The 25,045-nt window shown below is 69.4% G+C and overlaps 1 protein-coding gene across 2 annotated transcripts; it reads left to right on the forward strand.

The window, feature by feature from the left end:
- Nucleotides 1-184: 184 nt before the first annotated feature.
- Nucleotides 185-24,228, forward strand: NPC1L1 (NPC1 like intracellular cholesterol transporter 1). Of its 2 annotated transcripts, none has more exons than XM_032092153.1 (19): nucleotides 185-2,043; nucleotides 4,623-6,139; nucleotides 7,473-7,573; nucleotides 7,652-7,824; nucleotides 9,200-9,328; nucleotides 10,837-11,019; nucleotides 11,577-11,694; nucleotides 12,406-12,533; nucleotides 13,663-13,800; nucleotides 14,549-14,638; nucleotides 16,490-16,680; nucleotides 16,759-16,886; nucleotides 17,589-17,703; nucleotides 18,530-18,585; nucleotides 20,147-20,297; nucleotides 21,418-21,649; nucleotides 22,791-22,904; nucleotides 23,046-23,208; nucleotides 24,033-24,228. In XM_032092153.1, the coding sequence occupies exons 1-19, from the start codon at nucleotides 1,849-1,851 to the stop codon at nucleotides 24,197-24,199; spliced, it is 4,089 nt and encodes a 1,362-aa protein (XP_031948044.1). In that variant the 5' UTR covers nucleotides 185-1,848; the 3' UTR covers nucleotides 24,200-24,228. The 2 variants fall into 2 exon arrangements, with proteins under 2 accessions (XP_031948044.1, XP_031948045.1); XM_032092154.1 differs by having other exon boundaries at nucleotides 186-2,043; nucleotides 11,580-11,694; nucleotides 24,033-24,227.
- Nucleotides 24,229-25,045: the final 817 nt, after the last annotated feature.

A 25,045-nucleotide genomic window follows, 5' to 3' on the forward strand; every position in this document is an offset into this window, starting at 1 on the left:
GGCGGGCCGGGGACAGCCCGCGGTGGCACCGCTGGCACCGGGGGGCACTCGGAGCCCCTCGGGGACACGGCGGGGACCCGGCGGGGGCTCGGGGGTGGCACCGGTACCGGGGGTTGGGGGGGGGGGTGCGGGTGTGGCACTGCCACACCCCGGTGGCGTCAGCGGCGGGTGTGGCCCTGCCCAGCCCCTTATCGGGGTGGCAGCGCCTTATCGGGGTCCAAGGCTGCCCTGGTGGCCCTGAACCCGCCGGGCACGGGGACACAGGGCACCGGGGCGGCGGCGGCGGCACGCGAGGGTGGCAGCGGGGTGGCCCTGCCACCGCTGGGATGGCATCGGGGTGGCCCTGTCACTGCTGGGATGGCACCAGAATGGCCCTGTCACTGCTGGGATGGCATTGGGGTGGCCCTGTCACCGCTGGGATGGCAGCGGGGTGGTCCTGTCACTGCTGGGGTGGCAGCGGGGTGGTCCTGTCACTGCTGGGATGGCAGCGGGGTGGCCCTGTCACTGCCGGGATGGCATCGGGGTGGTCCTGTCACCGCTGGGATGGCATCGGGGTGGCCCTGTCACTGCTGGGATGGCATCGGGGTGGTCCTGTCACCGCCGGGATGGCATCGGGGTGGCCCTGTCACCGCTGGGATGGCAGCGGGGTGGCCCTGTCACCGCTGGGATGGCATCGGGGTGGTCCTGTCACCGCTGGGGTGGCATCGGGGTGGCCCTGTCACCGCTGGGATGGCATCGGGGTGGTCCTGTCACTGCTGGGGTGGCATCGGGGTGGTCCTGTCACCGCTGGGGTGGCAGCGGGGTGGCCCTGTCACTGCTGGGATGGCAGCGGGGTGGTCCTGTCACTGCTGGGGTGGCATCGGGGTGGCCCTGTCACCGCTGGGATGGCATCGGGGTGGTCCTGTCACTGCTGGGGTGGCATCGGGGTGGTCCTGTCACCGCTGGGGTGGCATCGGGGTGGCCCTGTCACCGCTGGGATGGCAGCGGGGTGGTCCTGTCACTGCTGGGGTGGCATCGGGGTGGCCCTGTCACCGCTGGGATGGCAGCGGGGTGGTCCTGTCACCGCTGGGGTGGCATCGGGGTGGTCCTGTCACTGCTGGGATGGCATCGGGGTGGTCCTGTCACCGCCGGGATGGCATCGGGGTGGCCCTGTCACTGCTGGAATGGCAGCGGGGTGGTCCTGTCACTGCTGGGATGGCAGCGGGGTGGTCCTGTCACCGCTGGGATGGCATCGGGGTGGCCCTGCCACTGCTGGGATGGCAGCGGGGTGGTCCTGTCACTGCTGGGATGGCACCAGCATGGCCCTGTCACCGCTGGGATGGCAGCGGGGTGGCCCTGCCACCACCGGGATGGCACCGACACTGTCGGAACGGTCGTGCCACCGCCGGGGTGGCACTGGGGTGGCCCTGCCACCGCCGGGATGGCAGCGGCACCGCAGGGTCCCTGCCCGCGCCGTGGGGGACACCAGGGCGGGATGTGGCACTGGTACTGTCACAGTGCCCGTGGGTGACGCCCCGCTGGCACCCCGTGCCACCCTGAGCTCCCGAATTCCCGGTTCTCTCCCCAAATTAGCACCCATGGGTGACCCCTGCTGGCACCGCCACCCCGCGCTCCCAAATTCCCGGTTTTTCTCCCCAAATTGGCACCCATGGGTGACCCCTGCTGGCACCGCCACCCCGCGCTCCCGAATCCCCGGGTTTTCTCCCCATTTCGTTGCCCGTGGGTGACCCCTGCTGGCACCGCCACCCCGTGCCACCCCGCGCTCCCGAATTCCCGGTTTTTCTCCCCAAATGGGCGCCGGCGTTGCCGCGGCCCCGCCCGTCGGGATCGATCGATCGATCCGGGTTAATGATCCCGGGATTTACGGCCCCGCGCGGGGCTGATTGGCCCCGGGGCCATCAGGCCAGCAGGGCCCTCCCCGGGTGGCACCGCGGGGGCGGGGGGCCGGTTTATAGGGCCCGGTGGCACCGGGGACACCCACCCGTCAGCATGGCCGGCAGCCTGGCACTGCCCGCAGCCCTGCTCGCCGCGCTCCTGGCGCTGGTAGGGGACCGGCGACACCGCGGGTGGCACCGGGAGGGACGCGGGGACCGCGGGGGCGGAGGGTGGCACGGGAGGGGGACAGCGGTGCCAGTCGGGTGACACTGGGGAGGGTGGCACAGGTGGGGGACACTGGGGAGGGGCTGAGGGTGGCACAGGTGGGGGACAGCGGTGCCCGTGGGGTGACACCGGGGAGGGGCTGAGGGTGGCACAGATAGGGGACAGCGGTGCCAGTCGGGTGACACTGGGGAGGGTGGCAGAGCCAGGGGACAGCGGTGCCCGTGCGGTGACACCAGGGAGGGGCTGAGGGTGGCACAGCCGTGGTGCCCTTTGGGTGCCATTTGGGGCCACTGGGGCTGGCAGAACCAGGGGACATGGTTGTGGCGCCTGTTGGGTGGCATTTCGAGGGGCTGGGGGTGGCACAGGTGGGGGGACACTCGTGTGGTGCCCGTCGGGTGACATTTGGGGGCCGGGTGACATCAGGGAGCCTCATGGTGGCATCCATTGGGTGATGTTTGGGTGGCACCTGGGAGGTTTGGGGGTGGCAGAACCGGGGGACACCCTCGTGGTGCCCATCGGGTGCCATTTAGAGGTGACAGAGCCAGGGCCCGTTGTGGCACCCAGCGGGTACCGTTTGGGTGACAGAGGTGACAGGGACAGAGCCCCGTTGTGGCACCCAGCGGGTACCGTTTGGGTGCCATTTAGAGGTGGCAGGGACAGGGAGGTGCCCTTTGGATGCCGCTCGGGGGCGATTCGGAGCAGCTGGGAGTGGCAGAGCCGCCCCTTGTGGTGCCCTTTGGGTGACAGCTGGGTGCCATTTGGGTGCCATTTAGGTGCCATTTGGGTGCCATTTGGAGGGGCTGGGGGTGGCAGAGTGGGGGGACACTGGAGTGCTGCCCTTTGGGTGACATTTGGGTGCCATTTGGGTGCCCTTTGGAGGGGCTGGGGGTGACAGAGCTCTGGGGACACTGCAGTGGTGCCCTTTGGGTGCCATTTGGGTGGCATTTGGAGGGGCTGGGGGTGGCAGAGCTGTGGGGACACCTCCGCAGTGCCCATCAGGTGCCACCTGGGTGCCATCTGGAGGGACTGGGGGTGACAGAGCGGGGGGACACTGCAGTGGTGCCCTTTGGGTGCCCACTGGATGCCATTTGGGTGCCATTTGACACAACCAAAGGTGGCAGAGCTGTGGGGACACCTCTGCAGCGTCCATCAGGTGCCACTTGGGTGCCATCTGGAGGGGCTGGGGGATGACAGAGTGGGGGGACACTGCAGTGGTGCCCTTTGGAGGGGCTGGGGGTGGCAGAGCTGTGGGGACACTGGTGTGGTGCCCTTTGGATGCCATTTGACACAACCAAAGGTGGCAGAGCTGTGGGGACACCTCCTCAGCACCCATCAGGTGCCACCTGGGTGCCATTTGGGTGCTGAAGGTGGCAGAGCTGTGGGGACACCTCCTCAGCACCCATCAGGTGCCACCTGGGTGCCATTTGGGTGCTGAAGGTGGCAGAGCTGTGGGGACACCTCCTCAGCACCCATCAGGTGCCACCTGGGTGCCATTTGGGTGCTGAAGGTGGCAGAACTGTGGGGACACCTCCTCAGCACCCATCAGGTGCCACCTGGGTGCCATTTGGGTGCTGAAGGTGGCAGAACTGTGGGGACACCTCCTCAGCACCCATCAGGTGCCACCTGGGTGCCATTTGGGTGCTGAAGGTGGCAGAGCTGTGGGGACACCTCCTCAGCACCCATCAGGTGCCACCTGGGTGCCATTTGGGTGCTGAAGGTGGCAGAGCTGTGGGGACACCTCCTCAGCACCCATCAGGTGCCACCTGGGTGCCATTTGGGTGCTGAAGGTGGCAGAGCTGTGGGGACACCTCCTCAGCACCCATCAGGTGCCACCTGGGTGCCATTTGGGTGCTGAAGGTGGCAGAGCTGTGGGGACACCTCCTCAGCACCCATCAGGTGCCACCTGGGTGCCATTTGGGTGCTGAAGGTGGCAGAGCTGTGGGGACACCTCCTCAGCACCCATCAGGTGCCACCTGGATGCCATTTGGGTGCTGAAGGTGGCAGAGCTGTGGGGACACCTCCTCAGCACCCATCAGGTGCCACCTGGGTGCCATTTGGGTGCTGAAGGTGGCAGAGCTGTGGGGACACCTCCTCAGCACCCATCAGGTGCCACCTGGGTGCCATTTGGGTGCTGAAGGTGGCAGAGCTGTGGGGACACCTCCTCAGCACCCATCAGGTGCCACCTGGGTGCCATTTGGGTGCTGAAGGTGGCAGAACTGTGGGGACACCTCCTCAGCACCCATCAGGTGCCACCTGGGTGCCATTTGGGTGCTGAAGGTGGCAGAGCTGTGGGGACACCTCCTCAGCACCCATCAGGTGCCACCTGGATGCCATTTGGGTGCTGAAGGTGGCAGAGCTGTGGGGACACCTCCTCAGCACCCATCAGGTGCCACCTGGGTGCCATTTGGGTGCTGAAGGTGGCAGAGCTGTGGGGACACCTCCTCAGCACCCATCAGGTGCCACGCGGCTCCTCGAGGTGCCACCGCCACGCCACCAACCCGTCCCCTCGCCCATCCCCGCAGGCATCGCCGTCGCTGACCCCCACGCACCAGGCCGGCGTCTGCGCCTTCTACGGCGAGTGCGGCACCAACCCCGAGGTCAACGTGTCTCTGGTGCCCTCCAAGGTGCCCTGCCTGTCCAACACGCCGGCGCGGGTGGCCTCGGGGGCACTGCTGGCACTGCTGCGCTCCGTGTGCCCCGAGCTGGTGCGCGGCGACAACGACACCACGCGCGTCTGCTGCAGCTACGGGCAGCTCGTCGCGCTGCGCCTCAGCGTGGGGCTGTCGGGCGCCGTGCTGGCACGGTGCCCCGCCTGTGCCCGCAACTTCGCCAACCTCTACTGCCACAACATCTGCAGCCCCGACCAGAGCCTGTTCACCAACGTCACCCGCGTCGCCGACTACGCCCTGGTGCCCGGTGCCCGCGCCGTGCTGGAGTACCAGCTCTTCTACCGCGCCCGCTTCGCCGAGGCCGCCTTCGCCTCGTGCCAGGGCGTGCGGCTGCCGGCCACCGGCGGCTATGCCATCGCCACCATGTGCGGCCGCTACGGTGCCCAGCTGTGCACGGCCCAGCGCTGGCTGGACTTCCAGGGCGACAAGAACAACGGGCTGGCACCGCTGCAGATCGACTTCCAGCTGCTGCCCAACGGCTCCGAGCCCGGCCAGGGCATCGCCCCGCTGGACGCGCCCGTGTGGGGCTGTGACCAAGCGCCCAGCGCTGACCAGGAGCCCTGCTCGTGCCAGGACTGCGCCCGGGCCTGCCCGCCCGTGGTGCCACCCTCGGACCCGCCGCCGCCGTTCCGCCTGGGCGAGGCCGATGGCGTGCTGGTCATCTGCATCCTCATCTTCGCCGTCCTCGCCCTCGTCTTCCTGGTGGCCGTGCTGTGCCGCAGGGGCACCGCCGAGGTGGCACAGAAGCCACGCGGCCGCGGGTGCTCGGAGCGGGCGGGCGACGCTTGGCACCGCGCCCTGGAGCGGGCGTTCCGCTGGTGGGGCACGGCGGTGGCCACGCACCCCGTGGCCGTGCTGGTGGTGGCCGTGCTGGCCACCGGCGGGCTCTCGGCTGGGCTGGTGACCCTACGCCTCACCACGGACCCCGTGGAGCTGTGGTCGGCGCCGGGCAGCCGTGCCAGGCAGGAGAAGGCGTTCCACGACCGCCACTTCGGGCCCTTCCTGCGCACCAACCAGGTGATCGTGACGGCGCCGGGCCGGCCCGGGCTCACCTACGACTCCGTGGTGTTGGGCACGAAGAACTTCAGCGGGGTCCTGGCCGAGGACGTGCTGCGGGCACTGCTGGAGCTGCAGGACACGCTGGCAGCCACCACGGCGTGGGCACCGGGCGCGGGCAGGAACGTGAGCCTGCAGGACGTGTGCTATGCCCCCCTGAACCCCACCGAGCCCAGCGTGGGCGACTGCGCCGTGTCCAGCGTCACCCAGTACTTCCAGAACAACGGCAGCCGCCTGGCGCTCACGGCCCTGCAGGAGGATGGCAAGGACAAGGGCATCGTGGACTGGCACGACCACCTCATGTACTGCGTCAAGTGCGTGCTGCGGGCGCGGGGGGCTGCGGGGGATGGTGAGGGGCTGGGGGTGGGGGCACGGTGACCGTGGGGTGCCCAGCTGTGGGGGTCCGGTGACATCTGGGGGGTGCTGGAGGTGGCACGGTGGCCGTGGGGTGCCCAGCTGTGGGGGTCCGGTGACATCTGGGGGGTGCTGGAGGTGGCACGGTGGCCGTGGGGTGCCCAGCTGTGGGGGTCCGGTGACATCTGGGGGGTGCTGGAGGTGGCACGGTGCTAGTCGGGTGCCCAGCTGTGGGGCGGGAGTGCCACCGCTGTGTCCCCCAGCACGTCCAAGTGCCCGTGAGGTGCCAGGTTCTGGGGCTGGGGTGCTCTCGGTGTGACCCCCAGGACAGCTGGGGTGCCACCTCTGTGTCCTGAATCACTGTAGGGTGCTCTGAGGTGTCACCTCTGTGTCCTCCATCATTTAGGGTGCCAGGCTGTGGCTCTGGGGTGCCACCCGTGTGTCCCCCATCACTGTAGGGTCCTCTGAAGTGCCACCTCTGTGTCCCCCATCACAGCGGGGTCCTCTGAGGTGCCACCTCTGTGTCCCCCATCACTGTAGGGTCCTCTGAAGTGCCACCTCTCTGTCCCCCATCACAGCGGGGTCCTCTGAGGTGCCACCTCTCTGTCCCCCATCACAGCGGGGTCCTCTGAAGTGCCACCTCTCTGTCCCCCATCACTGTAGGGTACTCTGAGGTGCCACCTCTGTGTCCCCCATCACTGTAGGGTACTCTGAGGTGCCACCTCTGTGTCCCCCATCACAGCGGGGTCCTCTGAAGTGCCACCTCTGTGTCCCCCATCACAGCGGGGTCCTCTGAGGTGCCACCTCTGTGTCCCCCATCACAGCGGGGTCCTCTGAGGTGCCACCTCTGTGTCCCCCATCACTGTAGGGTCCTCTGAAGTGCCACCTCTGTGTCCCCCATCACAGCGGGGTCCTCTGAGGTGCCACCTCTCTGTCCCCCATCACAGCGGGGTCCTCTGAGGTGCCACCTCTGTGTCCCCCATCACTGTAGGGTACTCTGAGGTGCCACCTCTGTGTCCCCCATCACAGCGGGGTCCTCTGAAGTGCCACCTCTGTGTCCCCCATCACAGCGGGGTCCTCTGAGGTGCCACCTCTGTGTCCCCCATCACAGCGGGGTCCTCTGAAGTGCCACCTCTCTGTCCCCCATCACTGTAGGGTCCTCTGAAGTGCCACCTCTGTGTCCCCCATCACAGCGGGGTGCTCTGGGGTGCCCCCCCGGGCGCTGGCGGGCACAGGGCAGGGGCCGGGGCGGGCACAGCCCCCGCTGACCCCCCCGGGCCGTGTCCCCACCAGCTCCCCGCTCTCCTTCAAGGACATCACGGCGCTGCAGCTGAGCTGCATGGCCGCGTACGGCGGGCCCGTGTTCCCCTACATCGCCCTGGGCGGCTACCGCGGTACGGGGGGCACCGGAGGGGGGCACCGGGGATGCCAGCCACGCGTGTCCCCGCGCCCTCACCGCCGTGTCCCCGCAGACTCGGAGTACACGGAGGCCGAGGCGCTGATCGTCACCTACTCGCTGAACAACTTCGAGGCGGGGGACCCGCGCCTCGAGTGGGCGCAGAGCTGGGAGCGCCGCTTCCTGCAGGTCGTGCGCGACTTCCAGCGGCAGCACGGCCGCAACCTCTCGGTCACCTTCATGGCAGAGGTGCGGCCCCCGCGGGGTCCCCGCTGTGCCCTCGGTGCCCACCATGGTCCGGTGTCCCCGCCGTGCCCCCTGTGCCCCGCATGGTTCTGTGTCCCCTCCGTGTTCCCTGTGCTCCCCATGGTTCTGTGTCCCCTCCATGTCCCCTGTGCCCCCCATGGTCCGGTGTCCCCGCAGTGCCCCCGCTGCCCACCATGGTTCTGTGTCCCCGCCGTGACCCCGGTGCCCCCCATGGTCCGGTGTCCCCTCCGTGTCCCCTGTGCCCACCATGGTCCCGTGTCCCCGCCGTGCCCCCGCTGCCCCCCATGGTCCCGTGTCCCCGCCATGCCCCCTGTGCCCACCATGGTCCCGTGTCCCCTCCGTGTCCCCTGTGCCCACCGTGGTCCGGTGTCCCCGCAGTGCCCCCGCTGCCCACCATGGTCCGGTGTCCCCGCCATGCCCCCGGTGCCCACCATGGTCCGGTGTCCCCGCCGTGTCCCCTGTGCCCACCATGGTCCCGTGTCCCCTCTGTGTCCCCTGTGCCCACTATGGTCCGGTGTCCCCGCCGTGCCCCCGCTGTGCCCCCGCCGTGCCCTCGGTGCCCACCATGGTCCGGTGTCCCCGCCGTGTCCCCTGTGCCCACCATGGTCCCGTGTCCCCGCCGTGCCCCCGCTGCCCACCATGGTTCCGTGTCCTCTGCCCCCGCCGTGCCCCCGGTGCCCCCCATGGTCCCGTGTCCCCGCCGTGCCCCCGCTGCCCACCATGGTTCCGTGTCCTCTGTCCCCGCCGTGCCCCCGCAGTGTTCCCGGTGCCCCCCGTGTCCCCTCCATGTCCCCCTGTGCCCCCCATGGTCCCGTGTCCCCGCCGTGCCCCCGCTGCTCCCCATGGTTCCGTGTCCCCGCCGTGCCCCCGGTGCCCCCCATGGTCCTGTGCCCCCTCCATGTCCCCTGTGCCCCCCTGTCCCTGTGTCCCCTCCACGCCCCTGTGCCCCTGGTGCCCCCGTGTCCCCTCCATGTCCCTGTCCCCCAATGCCCCCCAATGCTCTGGTGCCGCCCACGTCCCTGTGTCCCCTCCATGTCCTCTGTGCCCCCCATGGTTCCGTGTCCTCTGCCCCCGCAGTGCCCCCGGTGTCCCCGCGTCCCTTTCATGCCCCTGTGCTCCCCCTGTCCCTGCGTCCCCTCCATGTCCCCCGTGCCCCCTCCATGCCCCCCATGTCCCTGGTGCCCCCGTGTTCTTTCCTGTCCCCGTGTCCCCCCCGTGTCCCTGGGTGCCCCCAGTGCCATCCATGTCCCTGCTCCCCCTCTATGTCCCCGTGCCCCCGGTACCCCCCGTGCCCCTTGTGCCCCCTTTGCGGGGCGGGGGGTGCGCGGTGCCCCCTCAGCTGTCGCTGTGCCCTCAGCGCTCTCTGGAGGACGAGATCAACCGCACGAGTGGGGAGGACATCCCGGTGTTCGCCACCAGTTACCTGGTGGTCTTCGTCTACATCGCGCTGGCCCTGGGCGAGTACACGGCCTGGAGGAGAGTCCTGGTGAGCCCGGGGGGCACGGGGGGGGCACGGGGGGGATGGAGGGTCCCGGTGAGCCGGGGGGGGGGGTTCGGGGGTGCTGGAGGGTCCCGGTGCACTCCGGGGGGGTTCGGGGATGCTGGAGGGTCCCGGTGCACTCCGGGGGGGTTCGGGGATGCTGGAGGGTCCCGGTGCGTCCCGGGGGGGTTCGGGGCTGGGCAGGAGGGTCCCGGTGCAGTCCCGGGGGGGTTCGGGGATGGGGTGGAGGGTCCCGGTGCACTCCGGGGGGGTTCGGGGATGGGGGTGGAGGGTCCCGGTGCACTCCGGGGGGGTTCGGGGGTGCTGGAGGGTCCCGGTGCGTCCCGGGGGGGTTCGGGGCTGGCAGAGGGTCCCGGTGCACCCCGGGGGGGTTCGGGGATGGGGGTGGAGGGTCCCGGTGCACCCCGGGGGGGTTCGGGGGTGCTGGAGGGTCCCGGTGCGCCCCGGGGGGGTTCGGGGGTGCTGGAGGGTCCCGGTGCACTCCGGGGGGGTTCGGGGGTGCTGGAGGGTCCCGGTGCACCCCGGGGGGGTTCGGGGGTGCTGGAGGGTCCCGGTGCGTCCCGGGGGGGTTCGGGGATGGGGGTGGAGGGTCCCGGTGCACCCCGGGGGGGTTCGGGGGTGATGGAGGGTCCCGGTGCACTCCGGGGGGGTTCGGGGGTGCTGGAGGGTCCCGGTGCACCCCGGGGGGGTTCGGGGATGGGGGTGGAGGGTCCCGGTGCACTCCGGGGGGGTTCGGGGGTGCTGGAGGGTCCCGGTGCACTCCGGGGGGGTTCGGGGGTGCTGGAGGGTCCCGGTGCGTCCCGGGGGGGTTCGGGGCTGGCAGAGGGTCCCGGTGCACCCCGGGGGGGTTCGGGGATGGGGGTGGAGGGTCCCGGTGCACCCCGGGGGGGTTCGGGGGTGCTGGAGGGTCCCGGTGCACCCCGGGGGGGTTCGGGGGTGCTGGAGGGTCCCGGTGCACCCCGGGGGGGTTCGGGGGTGCTGGGGGGTCCCGGTGCGTCCCGGGGGGGTTCGGGGGTGCTGGAGGGTCCCGGTGCACTCCGGGGGGGTTCGGGGGTGCTGGGGGGTCCCGGTGCGCCCCGGGGGGGTTCGGGGGTGCTGGAGGGTCCCGGTGCGTCCCGGGGGGGTTCGGGGCTGGCAGAGGGTCCCGGTGCACCCCGGGGGGGTTCGGGGATGGGGGTGGAGGGTCCCGGTGCGTCCCGGGGGGGTTCGGGGGTGCTGGAGGGTCCCGGTGCACCCCGGGGGGGTTCGGGGGTGCTGGAGGGTCCCGGTGCACCCCGGGGGGGTTCGGGGGTGCTGGGGGGTCCCGGTGCGTCCCGGGGGGGTTCGGGGGTGCTGGAGGGTCCCGGTGCACCCCGGGGGGGTTCGGGGGTGCTGGAGGGTCCCGGTGCGTCCCGGGGGGGTTCGGGGATGGGGGTGGAGGGTCCCGGTGCACCCCGGGGGGGTTGGGGGCTGGCAGGGGATGACCTGGGTGTGCTGAGCTCGGGGTGCCGCAGGTGGAGTCGAAGGTGACGCTGGCGCTGGGTGGCATCCTCGTGGTGCTGGGCGCCACGCTGGCATCCATGGGGCTCCTGGCGCTGCTGGGGCTGCCCTCGTCCCTCATCATCATCGAGGTCGTGCCCTTCCTCGTGCTGGCCGTGGGCGCTGACAACATCTTCATCTTCGTGCAGGAGTTCCAGGTCCGTGGGGTGGGGGCACCTGTGGGCATGCGGGCACCTGTGGGGCACAGGGGCACCTGTGGGACACAGGGATCCCCACGGGACGGGGGGACAGGGGCATCTTGGAGATGGGGCTGTCCGTGGGGCACGGGGGCACCTGTGGGGCACAGGGGCACCTTGGAGATGGGGCTGTCCGTGGGGCACGGGGGCACCTGTGGGGCACAGGGGCACCTTGGAGGTGGGGCTGTCCGTGGGGCACGGGGGCACCTGTGGGGCACAGGGGCACCTTGGGGTACCTGCGGGCATGGGGGCACCTTTGGGGACAGGTGTCCCCATGGGGCACAGGCGCACTTTTGGGATTCCCGTGGGGAATGTGTCCCTAAGGGGGGTGGTCCTGGGGGGTCCCCGCGGGGCAGGTGGGCACCCTCGGGTGGGCGGGCGGGAGGTGCCCCTGGGGCACCGGGAGGGGTTCCCGGCGGGTGTCTGCTCGGAGCGGGGGGTCCCTGCGGGGGTGCCCCGGAGCGGGGGGTGCCCCGGAGCGGGGGGTGCCCGGGCTGCCCCTGACCCGCCCCGGGCAGCAGCAGTCGCAGCGGGAGCCGGGCGAGACGCGGGAGCAGCACCTGGGGCGGGTGCTGGCACAGGTGGCACCCAGCATGCTGCTCTGCAGCCTCTCCGAGGCCGTCTGCTTCCTGCTCGGTGAGTCGGCGGCGACCGGGGGGCACCGGGGGCACCGCGGGGCACGGGGGGCACCGGGGCTACAGGGACATGGAGGTGGCACGGGGGGCACAGGGACATGGGGGACACTGGGCACAGAAATACGAGCGGCACCGGGGGCACAGCGGACAGGAGGGGACGGGGGGGGACAGGGGGGGACAGGGAGACGTGAGACCAGGGGCACAAGGGGGCACGGGGGGGGGGACCAAGGGCACCGGGGGACAGGGGGCACGAGGGGCGCAGGGACATGGGGGTGCTCGGGGGCACACGGGGGGCACATGGGGGGCACAGGGACATGGGGGGCACTGGGCACAGGGGACAAGGGGGGACATGGGGGGGGACAGGGAGACGTGAGACCAAGGGCACCGGGGGCACCGGGGAGCAGGGGGCACGAGGGGCGCAGGGACATGGGGGTGCTCAGGGACATGGGGGGCACAGGGACATGGGGGACAAGGGGGACGGGACGGGGGGGGGTGGTGTGCTGTGGGGGGGCTGGCATGGGGTCCTGGTGACACGGGAGTGCCAGGGGAGGCGACACGGGAGTGCCACGGAGGTCCCGGTGGCCCGCGGGGTGCCCCGGTGGCCCGGGAGTGCAGGCGTGGTGCCCGGGGCTGTCCGGTGGGTGAGCCGGGGGGTGCCCGGGCAGTGTCCGGAGGAGGTCCCGGTGACCCGGGGGTGCCGGGGGTCCCGCAGGTGCCCTCTCGTCCATGCCCGCCGTGCGCACGTTCGCGCTCACGGCCGCGCTCGCCATCGCCTTCGACTTCGTGCTGCAGATGTCGGGGTTCGTGGCGCTGGTGGCGCTGGACAACCGGCGGCAGGAGGTGGCACCGGGGGGCACCGGGGGGGCACCGGGGGGGCGAGGGGAGGGGGCACGGAGTGGGCACGGAGTGGGTATGGAGTGCTCACGGTGAGCGTGGGGTCCCCAGGGTGGGTGTGGGGTCCCCAGGGTGGGTGTGGGGTCCCCAGGACGAGCACGGGATGAGCAGGAGTTCCCCAGGGTGGATGTGGGGGTGGGTATAGGGTCCCCAGGGTGAGCGTGGAGTCCCCAGGGTGGGTGTGGGGACCCCAGGATGAGCACAAGGTGGGCAAGGAGTCCCCAGGGTGGGTGTGGGGACCCCAGGATGAGCACAAGGTGGGCAAGGGGTCCCCAGGGTGGGTGTGGGGACCCCAGGGTGGGTATGAGGTGGGTGTGGGGTGCCCAGGGTGGGTGTGGGGTCCCCAGGGTGAGCAGGAGGTCCCCTGGGTGGGTGTGAGGTTCCCCAGGGTGGGTGAGAGGGTCCCCAGGGTGGGTGTGAGGTGGGTGTGGGGTCCCCAGGGTGGGTGTGGTGTCCCCAGGGTGGATGTGGGGACCCCAGGGTGAGCAGGAGGTCCCCAGGTGGGTGGGTGGGTGTGGGGTGGGTATAGGTTGCCCAGGGTGGGTGTGGGGACCCCAGGGTGGGTGCGGGGTCCCCAGGGTGGGTGTGGGGTGGGTATAGGTTGCCCAGGGTGGGTGTGGGGACCCCAGGGTGGGTGTGGGGTCCCCAGGTGGGTGTGAGGTGGGTGCGGGGTCGCCAGGGTGGGTGTGGAGTGGGTGTAGGGTCCCCAGGGTGGGTGTGGGATGGGTGTGGGGACCCCAGGGTGGGTGTAGGGTCCCCAGGTGGGTGTGGGATGGGTGTGGGGACCCCAGGGTGGGTGCGGGGTCCCCAGGGTGGGTGTGAGGTGGGTGTAGGGTCCCCAGGGTGGGTGTGGGATGGGTGTGGGGACCCCAGGGTGGGTGCGGGGTCCCCAGGGTGGGTGTGAGGTGGGTGTAGGGTCCCCAGGGTGGGTGTGGGGTCCCCAGGTGGGTGTGGGATGGGTGTGGGGACCCCAGGGTGGGTGCGGGGTCCCCAGGCTGTGCCCGGGGTGAGCAGGGGACACCCGCGGGGTGCGGGGGGGCCCGGAGCTGCTGTGCCAAGCCCGCCGTGCCCCCAGGCCGGGCGCTTCGATCTCTGCTGCTGCTGCGGGACGGGCAAGGGCGGCCCGGGCCGGGCGGGGGCGCGGCTGCTGCGCCCCTTCCTCGAGCGCTACTACACCCCCCTGCTGCTGCACCCCCTCGTGCGGCCCGCCGTGGTGAGGGGCACGGGGGGCACGGGGGGCACGGGGGGAATGGGGGGCACTGGGGGACATGGGGGGCACTGGGGAGCACTGGGGGCACTGGGGGACATGGGGGGCACTGGGGGGCACTGTGGGCACAGGGGAGCACTGGGGGCACAGGGGAGCACTGGGGGCACTGGGGAGCACTGGGGGGCACTGGGGGGCATTGGGGGACACGGGGGGCACTGGGGGGCTGGGGGGTAAATGGGGGGCATTGGGATGATGTGGGGCACGAGGCTGTGGGGGGCATGGAGGGTATAGGGGGGATGGGGGGCACTGGGGGGCATCTGGGAGGGTTGGGGGGAGAGGAAGGGGTCGGTGGGGAGGTTTGGGGGATATGGGGGGTCCGTGGGGGTTTTTGGGGTTTTGGGGGGGTCCGTGGGGGTGTTTGGGGGTTTGGGGGGTCGGTAGGGGGGTTTGGGGGATATGGGGGGTCCGTGGGGGAGTTTGGGGGTTTGGGGGGCCCGTGGGGGAGTTTGGGGGTTTGGGGGGGGTCCGTGAGGGGGTCTGGGGGTATGGGGGGTCGGTAGGGGGGTTTGGGGGCTCGGTAGGGGGGTATGGGGGGTCCGTGGGGAGGTTTGGGGGTTTGGGGGGTCCGTGGGGGGGTTTGGGGGGTATGGGGGGGTCCGTGGGGGGGTTTGGGGGTTTGGGGGTTTGGGGGGTCCGTGGGGGGGTTTGGGGGGGTCCCGAGGGTCCCTGAACAGGAGCCCCCCCCCCCCCCCAGGTGCTGCTGTTCCTGTTCCTGGCTTGCGCCGCGCTCTTCCTGCTCTTCCAGGTGTCCGTGGGGCTGGACCAGGAGCTGGCGCTGCCCGAGGTGGGGACACGCGAGGGAGGGGACAGCGTGGGGGACATCCGGGGGGTGGCACCCATGGGGGAAGCTTTGGGGACATGTGGGGGTGACACGGCCCTATAGGGGACATGTGGGGTGACACGGCCCTATAGGGGACATGTGGGGGTGACACGGCCCTATAGGGGACGTGGGGGGTGACACAGCCCTATAGGGGACGTGGGGGGTGACACGGCCCTATAGGGGACGTGGGGGGTGACACAGCCCTATAGGGGACGTGGGGGGTGACACGGCCCTATAGGGGACATGGGGGGTGACACAGCCCTATAGGGGACATGTGGGGTGACACGGCCCTATAGGGGACATGGGGGGTGACACAGCCCTATAGGGGACATGGGGAGTGACACGGCCCTATAGGGGACATGTGGGGTGACACGGCCCTATACAGGGACATGTGGGGGTGACACAGCCCTATAGGGGACATGTGGGGGTGACACGGCCCTATAGGGGACATGTGGGGGTGACACGGCCCTATAGGGGACGTGGGGGGTGACACGGCCCTATAGGGGACGTGGGGGGTGACACAGCCCTATAGGGGACATGTGGGGTGACACGGCCCTATAGGGGACGTGGGGGGTGACACAGCCCTATACAGGGACATGTGGGGGTGACACGGCCCTATAGGGGACGTGGGGGGTGACACGGCCCTATAGGGGACATGTGGGGTGACACAGCCCTATAGGGGACATGTGGGGTGACACGGCCCTATAGGGGACGTGGGGGGTGACACAGCCCTATAGGGGACATGTGGGGGTGACACAGCCCTATAGGGGACATGTGGGGGTGACACGGCCCTATAGGGGACGTGGGGGGTGACACAGCCCTATACAGGGACATGTGGGGGTGACACAGCCCTATAGGGGACGTGGGGGGTGACACAGCCCTATAGGGGACATGGGGGGTGACACAGCCCTATAGGGGACATGTGGGGGTGACACGGCCCTATAGGGGACATGGGGGGTGACACAGCCCTATAGGGGACATGGGGAGTGACACGGCCCTATAGGGGACATGTGGGGTGACACGGCCCTATACAGGGACATGTGGGGGTGACACAGCCCTATAGGGGACATGGGGGGTGACACGGCCCTATAGGGGACATGGGGAGTGACACGGCCCTATAGGGGACGTGGGGGGTGACACGGCCCTATAGGGGACGTGGGGGGTGACACAGCCCTATAGGGGACATGTGGGGGTGACACGGCCCTATAGGGGACATGTGGGGGTGACACAGCCCTATAGGGGACATGGGGAGTGACACGGCCCTATAGGGGACATGTGGGGTGACACGGCCCTATACAGGGACATGTGGGGGTGACACAGCCCTATAGGGAACGTGGGGAGTGACACGGCCCTATAGGGGACGTGGGGGGTGACACGGCCCTATAGGGGACATGGGGGGTGACACAGCCCTATAGGGGACGTGGGGGGTGACACAGCCCTATAGGGGACATGTGGGGGTGACCCCTCTGAGCCCCCCCTGTGGGTGCTGGGTGGGTGACGTGGCGCTGTATGGGGACACACGGAGGGAGCTGACACAGCCCCACACAGTGACCCCCTCAGGGACCCCCCAGCACCCTGAGGGTGCCAGAGTGGGTGACACGGCCCCGCGCGGGGACACACGGGGATGCTGGGACCCCTTTTGGGACCCCTTTTGTGACCCCTTTTGGGATCCCTTTGGGGACCCCCCAGGACCCTGAGGGTGCCAGAGTGGGTGACACGGCCCCGCGTGGGGACACACGGGGATGCTGGCACCCCTTTGGGGACCCCTTTGTGCCACCCGTGGGTGCCACAGCGCTGACGCGAGGCCGTCCCCAGGACTCGTACATGCTCCAGTACTTCTCGGCGCTGAACCAGTACCTGGCCGTGGGTGTCCCCACCTACTTCATCACCACGGGTGGCTACAACTTCTCCTCGGCCAACGGCACCAACGCCATCTGCTCCAGTGCCGGCTGCGACGCCGACTCGCTCACCCAGACCATCCAGCTGGCCACGCTCTTCCCCAACGTGTGAGTGACCCCGGGGCCACCCAGAGGGCACCTGGGCTGGCCGTGCCCGGCTCCTGCCAGCCCCGTGTCCCCACCCAGGTCCTACCTGGCCATCCCGGCCACCTCGTGGGTGGACGATTTCCTGGACTGGCTGAACCCCATGGGGCACTGCTGCCGCTTCCACCAGTCCGGGCCGGACGAGGGGGAGTTCTGCCCCTCCACCAGCAGTGAGTGTGGGGCCTGGGGGGCAGAGGGTGCTCTGTGGTGGCCATTGGGTGCCCACCATGGTGGTCCTTGGTGTCCATTCAGTGTCCACCGCAATGGCCATTGGGTGCCCACCATGGTGGTCCTTGGTGTCCATTCAGTGTCCACCGCAATGGCCATTGGGTGCCCACCATGGTGGTCCTTGGTGTCCATTCAGTGTCCACCGCAATGGCCAGTGGGTGCCCACCATGGTGGTCCTTGGGTGTATGTTGGGTGAGCACCATGGCGTCCATTGGGTGCCCACTGAGATGGCCATTGGGTGCCCATTGGGTATCCATTGGGTGCTCACCATGGTGGCCATTGAGTGCCCACTGTGACGACCATTGGATGCCCATTGGGTATCCATTGGGTGCTGACCATGGTGGCCATTGAGTGCCCACTGAGATGGCCATTGGGTGCCCATTGGGTATCCATTGGGTGCCCACCATGGCGTCCATTGGGTGCCCACTGAGATGACCATTGGGTGCCCATTGGGTATCCATTGGGTGCCCACCATGGTGTCCATTGGGTGCCCACTGAGATGACCATTGGGTGCCTGTTGGGTGTCCATTGGGTGGCCACTAGCTGCCTACCACGGTTCCCACTGGGTGCCCACTGTGATGACCACTGGGTGCCCTTTGGATGTCCACCGCGATGCCCGCGCTGACCCCGCCGTGTGCCCGCAGGTGACCTGAACTGCCAACAGTGCCTGCAGTGGATGCGGCGCCCCACGGCCGAGGAGTTCCAGCGCTTCCTGCCCTGGTTCCTGCAGGACCGGCCCAACCTGCAGTGTGCCAAGGGGTGCGTGGCACCGGGGGTGGCACCGCGGGTGGCACCTTGCTGGCACCGGGAGGGGCACTGAGGGGTGGCACCAGGGGGACACACGGGGTAGATGCCACCCAGGGGGACACAGAGGTGGGTGGCACTGTGGGGGCATCTAGGGGTGGGTGCCACCTGTGGGGACGCTCAGGGGTTGGTGTCATCTGGAGGGGTACCTGGGGCTCGGTGCCACCTGTGGGGACACCCAGGGCTCGGTGCCACCTGTGGGGACACATGGGTGGGTTCCACCTGGGGGGACACCCAGGGCTCGGTGCCACCTGGGGGGACACATGGGTGGGTTCCACCTGGGGGGACACCCAGGGCTCGGTGCCACCTGGGGGGACACATGGGTGGGTTCCACCTGGGGGGACACCCAGGGCTCGGTGCCACCTGGGGGGACACATGGGTGGGTTCCACCTGGGGGGACACCCAGGGCTCGGTGCCACCTGGGGGGACACATGGGTGGGTTCCACCTGGGGGGACACCCAGGGCTCGGTGCCACCTGGGGGGACACATGGGTGGGTTCCACCTGGGGGGACACCCAGGGCTCGGTGCCACCTGGGGGGACACATGGGTGGGTTCCACCTGGGGGGACACCCAGGGCTCGGTGCCACCTGTGGGGACACATGGGTGGGTTCCACCTGGGGGGACACCCAGGGCTCGGTGCCACCTGGGGGGACACCCGCAGGGTCCCGGCCAGTGAGGCCCAGCACGGCCCCAGCGTGGGCACTCGAGCCCCAGCGTGGCCACTCGCTGGGTGTCCCCGGGTGCCCCCCTGACCCCCCTGGGTGTCCCCCTGTCCCCACAGGGGCCTGGGCGCCTACGACACCGCGGTGAGCATGGATGCCAACGGCACCATCCTGGGTGAGTGCGGCGGGCACACGGGGGGGACAGGGCTCCGGGCGTGGCCACTGAACCCGGCGGTGACCACTGTCCCTGCCGGTGGCCACTGACCCCCGTGGTAGCCACTGTCCCTGGGGGTGGCCACTGACCCCCGTGGTAGCCGCCGTCCCTGGCGGTGGCTGCTGATTCCCAGTGGTGGCTGCTGTCTTCTGTGGTGGCCGCTGCCCCCATGGTGGCCACTGACCGCAGGGGTGACCACTGCCCCCCGGGGTGGCCACCGTCCCCCGGCAGTGACCACTGATTGCCGGCGGTGACGGCTGTGCCCCGTGGTGGCTGCTGACCCCAGGGGTAGCCACTGCCCCCCTGGAGGTAACTGCTGCCCTCGGGGTGGCCACTGGAGTGCCCGCTTTCCCTGGAGTGACCACTGCCCCCGTGGTGCCCGCTGGCCCCGGAGTGACCGCTGCCCTCTGGAGTGACCGATGCCACCCGTGGTGACTGATGCTCCTGGAGTGACCACTGTCCCCAGAGTGCCCGCTGCCCCCATGGTGCCCGCTGCCCCCAGAGTGCCCATTGCCCCCAGAGTGCCCGCTGCCCCCATGGTGCCCATTGCCCCCAGATTGCCCCGTGCCCCCAGAGTGACCGCTGTCCCCAGAGTGACCGCTGTCCCCAGAATGCCCATTGCCCCCAGAGTGCCCCATGCCCCCGGAGTGACCGCTGCCCCCAGAGTGACCGCTGCCCCCAGAGTGCCCACTGCCCCCAGAGTGCCCGCTGTCCCCAGAGTGTCCCCTGCCCCCAGAGTGCCCACTGCCCCCAGTGTGCCCGCTGCCCCCAGAGTGCCCCATGCCCCCGGAGTGACCGCTGCCCCCAGAGTGCCCCGTGCCCCCAGAGTGCCCTCTGCCCCCAGAGTGCCCATTGCCCCCAGAGTGCCCGCTGCCCCCAGAGTGACCGCTGTCCCCAGAGTTCCCATTGCCCCCAGAGTGCCCGCTGCCCCCAGAGTTCCCACGGCCCCCAGAGTGCCCCGTGCCCTCAGAGTGTCCTCTGCCCCTAGAGTGCCCATTGCCCCCAGAGTGCCCGCTGCCCCCATGGTGCCCGCTGCCCTCCAGAGTGCCCTCTGTCCCCAGAATGCCCATTGCCCCCGGAGTGCCTCATGCCCCCGGAGTGACCGCTGTCCCCAGAGTGCCCTCTGCCCCCAGAGTTCCCATGGCCCCCAGAGTGCCCCATGCCCCCGGAGTGACCGCTGCCCCCAGAGTGCCCCGTGGCCCGGAGTGCCCTCTGCCCCCAGAGTGCCCGCTGTCCCCAGAATGCCCACTGCCCCCAGAGTGCCCGCTGCCCTCCGGACTCCCCTCTGCCCCCAGAGTGCCCTCTGCCCCCATGGTGCCCATTGCCCCCAGAGTGCCCCGTGCCCCCGGAGTGACCGCTGCCCCCGGAGTGACCGCTGCCCCCAGAGTGACCGCTGTCCCCAGAGTGCCCATTGCCCCTATGGTGCCCGCTGCCCTCCAGAGTGCCCTCTGCCCCCAGAGTGCCCATTGCCCCCAGAGTGCCCATTGCCCCCAGAGTGACCGCTGCCCCCCGGTGCCCGCAGCGTCGCGGTTCATGGCGTACCAGCGGCCGCTCCGCACCTCGCAGGAGTTCACGGCCGCCCTGCGCGCTGCCCGTGCCCTGGCCGAGCGCATCACCCACACCCTGCGCAGGGTGCCCGGCACCGACCCCGCCTTCCGCGTCTTCCCCTACACGTGAGTGGCACCGCGGGGACGCCACGGGCGCGGGGGTCAGCAGCGGGTGCCCAGCGAGGGGTGCCCATTCTGGTGCTGGGGGTGCCCAGAGCCCTTCACGGGGGTCATGGGTAGGTGCCCCAGTTAGGGGGTTCCCAGTTAGAGGTGCCCAGGTCGGGGTGCCCGTTCGGGGGTGCTGGGCTGGTGGGGTCACAAGTGGGTGCCCCGGTCAGGGGTCAGTGTGGGTGCCCATTTTAGGGGTTCCCAGTTAGAGGTGCCCAGGTCAGGATGCCCATCCTGGGGTGCCGGGGGTGCCCCCGAACTTGTGATGGGGGTCACAAATGGGTGCCCAGTCAGGGATTAGAGGGGTCCCCAACTCAGGCAGTGCCCAGGTACGGGATGACCAGTTAAGGGGTGCCCATGTCAGGGTGCCTGGTGCTGCTTTGGGGTGCCCAGTGCCTGTATCAGGGTGCCCAATGCCCATGCTGGGATGCCCAGTGGCCATATCAGGGTACCTGGTGCCCATTTTGGGGTGCCCAGTCCTGTATATTGGGGTGCCCAGTGCCATTCTGGGGAGCCACAGTGCCCCTATCAGTGTACCCGGTCCCTGTTTTGGGGTGCCCAGTGCCCATATCAATGTACCCAGTGCCCATACCAGCGTACCCAGTGCCCATTTTGGGGTGCCCAGTCCTGTATTGGGGCGCCCAGTGCCATTCTGGGGAGCCACAGTGCCCCTATCAGTGTACCCAGTGCCCATTTTGGGGTGCCCAGTGCCCATACCAGCGTACCCAGTGCCCATTTTGGGGTGCCCAGTCCTGTATTGGGGCGCCCAGTGCCATTCTGGGGAGCCACAGTGCCCCTATCAGTGTACCCAGTGCCCATTTTGGGGTGCCCAGTGCCCATATCAGTGTACCCAGTCCTCGTTTTGGGGTGCCCAGTCCTGTATTGGGGCGCCCAGTGCCATTCTGGGGAGCCACAGTGCCCCTATCAGTGTACCCAGTGCCCATTTTGGGGTGCCCAGTGCCCACACCGGTGTACCCAGTGCCCGTTTTGGGGTGCTCGATGCCCATCTCGGGCTCCCCAGTGCCACGCCGGTGCCACAGCCGGTGCCAAGCGGTGCCCCCGGGCGCTGTCCCCGCAGGGTGACGTACGTGTACTACGAGCAGTACCTGACCGTGGTGTACGAGGGGCTGGTGATGCTGGCACTGTGCCTCGTGCCCACCTTCGCCGTGTCCTTCCTGCTGCTGGGCATGGACCTGCGCTCCAGCCTGGCCACGCTGCTGACCATCGCCATGGTGCTGCTGGACACCGTGGGCTGCATGGCACTCTGGGGCGTGCCCTACAACGCCGTGGCACTCATCAACCTCGTGGCGGTGCGGGCACAGCGGGGACATGGGGTGGCACAGGGACATGGGGATATGGAGTGGCACGGGGACATGGGGGATATGGAGTGGCACGGGGACATGGGGGATATGGGGTGGCACAGGGACATGGGGATATGGAGTGGCACGGGGACATGGGGGATATGGAGTGGCACGGGGACATGGGGGATATGGGGTGGCACAGGGACATGGGGGATATGGGGTGGCACGGGGACATGGGGGATATGGGGTGGCACGGGGACATGGGGGATATGGGGTGGCACAGGGACATGGGGGGCATGGGGTGGCACGGGGACCTGGGGGATATGGGGTGGCACGGGGATATGGGGGATATGGGGTGGCACGGGGACATGGGGGACATGGGGTGGCACGGGCACATGGGGGATATGGAGTGGCACGGGGACATGGGGGATATGGAGTGGCACGGGGACATGGGGGATATGGGGTGGCACGGGGATATGGGGTGGCACAGGGACATGGGGATATGGAGTGGCACGGGGACATGGGGGATATGGAGTGGCACGGGGACCTGGGGGATATGGGGTGGCACAGGGACATGGGGGATATGGAGTGGCACAGGGACATGGGGGATATGGAGTGGCACGGGGACCTGGGGGATATGGGGTGGCACAGGGACATGGGGGATATGGAGTGGCACGGGGATATGGGGGATATGGGGTGGCACGGGGGACCTGAGGGATATGGGGTGGCACGGGGACATGGGGGATATGGGGTGGCACAGGGACATGGGGGACATGGGGTGGCACAGGGACATGGGGGACATGGGGTGGCACGGGGGACCTGAGGGATATGGGGTGGCACAGGGACACAGGGTGTGAGGGGTGGCACAGGGACATGGGGTGGCACGGTGCTATGGGGGATCTGGGGTGGCACGCGGATATGGGAACTGTGGGGTGGCACAGGCATATGAGGCGGCACAGGGACATGGGGCATGTGGGGTGGCACGGGATTTGGGACACACAGAGTGGCATGGGGATGTGGGGTGGGACAGAGACACAGGAAACGCAGGGTGGGTGGCACAGAGACCTGAGGTGGCACAGGCCCGTGGGGCACAGGGGGTGGCTCTGGGGGTACGGGTGGTGCCCGGGCTGACAGCGCCGTGTCCCCGCAGGCTGTGGGCATCTCGGTGGAGTTCGTGTCCCACATCACCTGCGCCTTCGCCCACAGCCGCCAGCCCACGCGGGTGGCACGAGCCACCGAGGCCACGGTCACCATGGGCAGCAAGGTGGGCACGGGGGACACTGGGGACACCTGCTGGGATGGGGGTGACACCGGGGGATCCCCTCGGGGGCCGGGAGGTGACACCGCGGGGTGCCCTCCCCTCGTGGCCAGCCCGTGTCGCTGAGGGTGGCCGCTGTCCCCGCAGGTGGTGGCCGGGGTGGCCATGACCAACCTGCCGGGCGTGGTGGTGCTGGCGTTCGCCAAGGCGCGGCTCGTCCAGATCTTCTTCTTCCGCCTCAACCTCATCATCACCCTGGTGGGGCTGGCACACGGCCTGGTCTTCCTGCCCGTGCTGCTCAGCTACATCGGTACGGGCCTGGTCACCCCCCCCCGGGGACAGGGACAGGCTGGCACCGGCACCATTGTACCCCCGTGTCACCCCCGGGACAGGGACAGGCTGGCACCGGCACCACCGTACCCCCGGGTCACCCCCGGGACAGGGACAGGCTGGCACCGGCACCACCGTACCCCCGTGTCACCCCCGGGGACAGGGACAGGCTGGCACCGGCACCACTGTACCCCCGTGTCACCCCCGGGACAGGGACAGGCTGGCACCGGCACCACCGTACCCCCGTGTCACCCCCGGGGACAGGGACAGGCTGGCACCGGCACCACCGTACCCCCGTGTCCCCACCCCAGCCTCGAATCCTCACTCCAGGGGCACAGGGACAGCCTGGCACCGTCCCCGTTGTCCCCCGTGTCCCCATCCCCGGGTCTCAGGGACAGCCTGGCACGGTCCCCGTTGTCCCCCGTGTCCCCATCCCCGGGGCACAGGGACAGCCTGGCACCGTCCCCGTTGTCCCCCGTGTCCCCATCCCCGGGGCACAGGGACAGCCTGGCACCGTCCCCGTTGTCCCCCGTGTCCCCATCCCCGGGGCACAGGGACAGCCTGGCACCGTCCCCGTTGTCCCCCGTGTCCCCATCCCCGGGTCTCAGGGACAGCCTGGCACGGTCCCCGTTGTCCCCCGTGTCCCCATCCCCGGGGCACAGGGACAGCCTGGCACCGTCCCCGTTGTCCCCCGTGTCCCCATTCCCGGGTCTCAGGGACAGCCTGGCACGGTCCCCGTTGTCCCCCGTGTCCCCATCCCCGGGGCACAGGGACAGCCTGGCACCGTCCCCGTTGTCCCCACAGGGCCCAGGCCGCGGGTGCCGGCGGGGGAGGACACGGCGGGGGACAGGGCACAGGGTGCGGGGCTGGTCCTTGGCAACCCCTACTTCAAGGACACGGAAAAGGACACGGAAAAGGAAAAGGACACGGACAAGGACAAGGACAAGGAGGGGGTGTCTGGGAAAGGCTGAGCCCCCCCGCCCCCCAGTCCCCCCCCGTGCCCCCCCTTTTCTATTTAAACTGGTTTTGTCAGATCCTGGACTGGATGGACTGGGATGGGCGGGGCTGGGGGGGAAGGGGTGCTGCGCCTCGGCTCCCAAATGTGCCAGGGGTTGGGGACGTGGGGACACGATGTGGGGCACAAGGACACCGTAGGGACAGGGGTGTGTGGGGCACAAGGACACCGTGGGGACAAGCCGATGGGCACTGTGGGCACAGGGACATGTGGGGCACAGGGGGACAGCGACACATGGGGCAGGGGGACATCATGGGGCTGTGTGGGGGACACAGGGACACGACCCCGTGGGGCACGGGGGCACTGTGGGGACAGGGACACGGCCCCGTGGGGCACACGGGCACTGTGGGCACAGGGACATGGGGGCACAAGGCCACCACAGGGATGGGACCAGGTGCCCCCAAACCCTCCCACCCTTGGGTCAGATCCTGGACTGGTTGAACTGGGATGGCTGGAGCGGGGAAGGGGGCATGGGGGATATCCCAGAGCATTATTTAGGGACCTTCATAGGGTTATCCCTGGCACTATGGGCACTTTTAGGGCACACTGAGGATATCCCAAAGCATTCCTTTTGGGATCTTTATCCCTGGCACTATGGGCACTTTTAGGGCACACTGAGAATATCCCAAAGCATTCCCTGTGGGATCTTTATCCCTGGCACTATGGGCACTTTTAGGGCACACTGAGAATATCCCAAAGCATTCCCTGTGGGATCTTTATCCCTGGCACTATGGACACTTTCAGGGCACACTGAGAATATCCCAAAGCGTTCCCTGTGGGATCTTTATCCCTGGCACTATGG

This window comes from Corvus moneduloides, chromosome 27 (genome assembly GCF_009650955.1).
Source record: "Corvus moneduloides isolate bCorMon1 chromosome 27, bCorMon1.pri, whole genome shotgun sequence".
Taxonomy (NCBI): Eukaryota; Metazoa; Chordata; class Aves; order Passeriformes; family Corvidae; genus Corvus; species Corvus moneduloides.